This window comes from Anoplophora glabripennis, unplaced genomic scaffold, assembly GCF_000390285.2.
Source record: "Anoplophora glabripennis isolate ALB-LARVAE unplaced genomic scaffold, Agla_2.0 scaffold208, whole genome shotgun sequence".
Classification (NCBI taxonomy): domain Eukaryota; kingdom Metazoa; phylum Arthropoda; class Insecta; order Coleoptera; family Cerambycidae; genus Anoplophora; species Anoplophora glabripennis.
Genome location: NW_019416550.1, coordinates 571,924 through 577,639, shown reverse-complemented (window position 1 = coordinate 577,639; position 5,716 = coordinate 571,924). Strand labels below are relative to the sequence as shown.

Below are 5,716 nucleotides of genomic sequence, written 5' to 3'. Positions count from 1 at the left end.
AAAAAAAATCAAATTTTTCATTTTTACGAACGTTACAGGGTGCTCAGAAATGTAAATTTTGCTCCTTTAAATTTTTCTGAAATTTTGATTAAGCGGTCCGGAAAAACCGTTCGATAGATCGATCTGCCCATTTACGGAGCTTTTGGGGGTACATCGAGGTGTAAAAATTCGTACAAGCATTAGACTCTCCATCGATATTAGCAAAGATGCGGTCGACTTAGCAAAACAAGTCAAAAAGTCACTTTTTTTCACTTTTTTCAAGTTAATGTCGAGGATGAAAGAAAATTTTTTTCTTCCAAGAACGCTACATAGCCTTGTAGGAGCTTTAATCGAGATTTAGAAACTGCCCGTCAATTTTCTGTCCGATCATTAGTTGCTGAGATATAGATGGTTAAAGCCAAAAGGATGCTTTTGTATTCGTAGTCGAATATCTCCGGGTCAAATTAACGTAGAGAAAAATTTAAAAAAAGAAATTAAAGCTGAATGAATAGGCTATCAAGTCCATATCATGATTTTTGTGTAAAAAATTTTTCCAAGTCCGTGGACCGAGAAAAAAAACGCAAAAAATTGAAAAAAAAATTGTTTAGTCTTATTTCTTAGAATTTCGCGATGACTTTCGCTCCTAAAAATTTTGAGCTAAGAAATCTGGAAACTAGACATTCGGCGCTTTAAAATGCTTATTTTAAAACCTTGATACGACCATTTTTAACTGAGATACAGCACTCTGAAAATTCACTAAAAATTCGAAAAATTTTTTTGCTCCCTTAATTGTTTGCAGAAGTTTATTTGAACCAAGCGTTCTGATATTGCTGACAATAAATTGCGAAGAACTTGGATATATAATGTAGAGACAAAATTAAGTTCAAAGGCGTTGTCCATCTCCAAAAAGGTACGTACATAATCTTCATCTGAAAAGCTTGTGGTCATCGATTTTGTGACCAAGTAGGAATTAGTTTTGATGACAATGCCTTAACAAAATTACCTACAACTATTAACCAAAAAAGTCTTTCTCTGTACCGTATTGTCCAGATTTGGCCTCGTCTGACTTGTTATGTTAATTTCTTATAGGAATTTATTGTATCAATTTGATATTCGGGTGCCTGACAAAACAACCAAATATGTACGCATAAGGTGAAAAAGGTGTCTGTTGTGTTTTAACGTTCTATTTGTGCATATTATGGAATTGTCTAAAGTAATATGAAAATGTACATATGGAAACGCTTCTAAATTAACACTTCCTGATTTTCGTTTTGGTTCTAGTTAATTTAATTGACACTCCGTTTCGCGGAAGGAATTCGTTTCTATTACGATAGGATTTTCTCTTGTTTGTTTAGAACGTACATTATGAGATGTATGTAGTTATGAAGACAAAATGTGAAATCTACATGTTTGTGCACTGGATTAATACGGACGAAGGTAAATTCCACATATATGGAAATTTGAATGGAAAAATCATTTGATATTGGGATATCTACCTCCACCTTCACAGTTCTATAAAGAAATTACTGTTCACTAAATTACCCAATTATACTCTAATTCAACTATCTCTTTAGATCTTACAATTGTTTTTGGAAATAATTATGTTATCGTATATCATTTAAAACACACTGTATATCTTTTATTTGTGACCCGTGGTGCGAAAGAGTCTTATTTTGAGCATTTATTCGAAGTTATAATAATAATAAATGCAAGTGTTATTAGTGAGAGAAATGAAATTTGTCTTTTTGTCCTTAATAACACGGGCACACAAAAAACGAAAAAAGTCCAAATCCAAGAGAGCCACTTATCATTTCCGAAGGAATTAGATGCGCTGAACAGATCCTGTAATCAAAATTCATGACTTGCCGATGATTTTCGAAGAATTTTTAGGTGAAAGCGCTCCAATATGGGTTAAAACTGATTTTTTCCTAAATTTTGGGCTAGTTTTCACCCAAATAGTAGATTTTCTGAGAAATATCAAGGTCATTTTTACTAATGACATCGTGTTCAACGTCTCAAAATACTAGGGAAATGACTTGGACTAAATTTAGGAAAAAATCAGTTTTGACCCATATTTGGACCAGTATTCACCTAAATAGTGGATTTTCTGAGAAATATCAAGGTCGTGGGTAACTTTTACTAATGACATCGTGTTGAGCGTCTCAAAATACTAGAAATATGACATATTTGGAGGAAATTTAGAAAAACATCAGTTTTGACTCATATTTGGACCAGTATTCACCTAAATAGTGGATTTTCTGAGAAATATCAAGGTCATGGGTAACATTTGCTAATGACATCATGTTCAGTGTCTCAAAATACTAGGGATATGACATATTTGGAGAAAATTTAGGAAAACATCAGTTTTGACCCATATTTGGACCAGTATTCACCTAAATATTGGATTTTCTGAGAAATATCAAGGTCATGGGTAACTTTTACTAATGACATCGTGTTGAGCGTCTCAAAATACTAGGGATATGACATATTTGGAGGAAATTTAGAAAAACATCAGTTTTGACCCATATTTGGACCAGTATTCACCTAAATAGTGGATTTTCTGAGAAATATCAAGNCGTAAAATCCTTAACAAACCATATTTAGGTAGGTTTCGTTGAAAGAATTAAATATTTAGCCGATAATTGATAATAAATAAATTACTTAATTTAGTACCACAACAAACACTAAAAATCAAAATAACTCGGAACCGCACAGGAATTTCGAGACAGAAGAATTTGTTAAACTATATGTAGATAATGAAAATAACAGTTTAAAAAAAAATAGTCATTGGCGTAGAAGTTTTGTTTAAGAAAGGGGTTGAGCACCCCCTCCACTCCGCCACTGTGCAAGTTTTTGAACATTTTTTATGCCCTTTAATTAATAGGAATTATCTCCCAAACATGAAAAAAATCTAAGCATTCGTTTATGTTATAATGAATATTCGAGAAAAAAAATTTATATTCAACACCATGTATCTCGTAAACGAAGCCTTCTACGACATATGTTTATAGGAACTTTTCTTTTTAAAAACATGTATTCTATCTTCTGTTAAAGTTTGTCTACAAAAAACTGACTCACCCTGTATATATGGAGAAAGGGACACCTATCCTGCACTTATATTCAGCACCGTGCTATGAAATCGTTAGCTTCAAAGCTCTATATCTTTAAACCTACCCATAGGATCGTTATGGGCCCATGACAACTTTTGCTCAGGAAGGTGAGAGCTATATCATATTTCAATTTCAGCCATTTTGACCGAAAGCCAATTTCCATAAGGTTTGTGCGGGGTCCTTTGGTAAGTATAGGAAATTTTATTTCCTTTATGTTGGCAGTTAAATTTACATTACATTAAAATACAACGTTCTCTTTCACAGGCTGTGATTGGCGTAATTTTTCACGAGATTCTAGTTAACCAACAAGCGATCGCATTATCTCGAGCGTAAACGTAACAGTTTGTTATTGTTCATTGTAAACGAATAGTTAATATCGTTGAGGTCAAGATTTAGGGAATTTTTGTTAACCCTGCAATGGTGGATGAAAGTTCTGTATAAGTAGTCACCTGTATTCCAACGGGTAAGCCATTTTTGTCAAGGCCGCATGGTACACTTGTGGAAGGGCAACCAAATGTATTGGCAAGTATAGTGTAAGCAGCTGTCGTCGTTAAAAAGTAAAATTGGTTGTGTTTGCCAGCAGTGGTGTACGCACTGGGATAAATAAATACACCATTATCCCCCAAAGAGTCCTGTTCAATAAAACGGTTTTTTTAAGTTTAATTTATATTACGATTTCATATAAAAACTTACTATAAACGTCTTTTTCAGTTGTGCAAATTCCATGGTTCGATCGGAAACAAACAAATCATATATTTTATTTACTAGTAAATAGTGCAACAGATTCGGCGTATATCGGGATTGACCAAATAATGTTTTTATAATTTCTGTAAATATGTTATCGTTTTCCTAAAAGAAATAAATTTATAATCGTTTGAAAGTATTGTTGGTTACATGTGATGGAGAGAATAAATTTTTTCCATTTTAGACATTTTAGCAGAATATTTAAATATCTAAAAAAACACTTACTCCTTTTAGGGGATCTGGTAAGTCCTTAATATTAAATATGTGTTTACCGCAACAGTTCAAAGTATACTTTAATTCAAATTTATGATCTTTGACTTTAACTCCACATTGGCTGCTTAGATATTTCACGGCATCTTGTACCGCTGCTTTGATTTCGCTTTGGACTCTCGTCTCTAGAATGGAATCCGTACCTTCCATGAAGAAAACGTTTATTTTGTTGAGATCTACCTAGAAGAAATGGAGATAGAATTAACAAAGTAGAAAAGTTAATGAATTTTGGATCATCAGAAAACACTTCTGGCATTACTAAAAATTGATATCCAAGGTGGACAGTTACCTACTTTTTGATTTAACTTCAATTGTGTGGCTTGTTTATCGCCCACTAAGATTTTCAACATCAACTTGAGATCTTTGGCGTATCTAGACATAGGTCCAATAACCAAACAACTCTTAAATTTCTCATCATAACAGTAGGGAAAATGGCCTTTTAATGAGACAATCCCTGAAAAATAGATTATGTGTATATCTAATTAATTTATACATACCTTATGTTTATTAGTAAGGAACAATAATAATCACTTGGTGATAGTTAGAAACTTGAAATCACTTACTTGCAGTTGGCTTGTGTCCAAAAATTCCGTTGTACAGTGCTGGAATTCGGATAGATCCCGCAATATCGGAACCAATTCCGATAACAGAAGCTCCAGCTCCAAGTAAAGCACCCTGAAATATATTTTAATAAACTCTACAATTCTAGAGTAGGTAATGTTGCAATATACTTAAGTAGTGAATTCTTCAAAATAAACGAAAATACAATTATTTGTCTATGAGATATATTATTTTCTGAAGGTGCACCAAGCAACTCACCTCTCCCCCTGAAGAGCCGCCGCTTGTACAAGTAGTATCGTAGGGGTTGTTTGTGTAGCCTGTGATGAAATTGCTTGATTCCAAGCAGCAGCACATTTCGGGCGTGTTCGAAACTAGCAGAGGAATCGCCCCACTGGTCTTCAGTCTTGCAACAGCTTCTCCATCACTTTCTGCCTTATACCCACAACGATTCAACATGCCTACCGCGTAACTAAGGCCTGGAAAATATTTGGATATGGTATAAGATGGAATAAAACTGATTTTTTGCTGATTCACTTTCTTCTTTCCTTTTTTTTTGGCAATATTTAAAGTACTGATTCGTGATTATGACATTTGTTATACCTATTGCCTAAATATTACTTATTTCTGGCATAATTTTAGTTTCTTTGTTTGCCAAGTGTGAAATATGAGGGAGCTTAACAAATTAATTTTTAACAATGAAGATTGATTATTATATTCAAGTTAAATATTGGTTAAGATTTGCGGTGGAGTCATCAATCTTCTGAAGGCGATACAAGAAGAGGCTTTCAGACGCAACCAATCCTGATGTTGGCAGGAGTTTGAAGGTAAATTGGTAAGAATTAAATATAAACTTCTGCAAACAATTAAGGGAGCAAAAAAATTTTTCGAATTTTTAGTGATTTTTCAGAATGCTGTATCTCAGTTAAAAATGGTCGTATCAAGGTTTTAAAAAAAGCATTTTAAAGCGCCGAATGTCTAGTTTCCAGATTTCTTAGCTCAAAATTTTTAGGAGCGACAGTCATCGCGAAATTCTAAGAAATAAGACTAAAAAA

The 5,716-nt window shown here is 33.5% G+C and overlaps 1 protein-coding gene across 3 annotated transcripts in view; it reads right to left on the bottom strand.

The window, feature by feature from the left end:
• Positions 1–5,716, bottom strand: part of LOC108908654 (fatty-acid amide hydrolase 2-A) — a 33,647-nt gene that overhangs the window by 6,239 nt on the left and 21,692 nt on the right. For all 3 annotated transcript variants that reach the window (XM_018712763.2, XM_018712765.2, XM_018712764.2), the window contains exons 4-9: positions 4,923–5,140; positions 4,667–4,778; positions 4,397–4,557; positions 4,059–4,283; positions 3,783–3,938; positions 3,539–3,721 (exon numbers count right to left, since the gene is read on the bottom strand). In XM_018712763.2, coding sequence (XP_018568279.1) covers positions 3,539–3,721; positions 3,783–3,938; positions 4,059–4,283; positions 4,397–4,557; positions 4,667–4,778; positions 4,923–5,140 — 1,055 coding nt within the window. The remainder of the gene's footprint in view (positions 1–3,538; positions 3,722–3,782; positions 3,939–4,058; positions 4,284–4,396; positions 4,558–4,666; positions 4,779–4,922; positions 5,141–5,716) is intronic.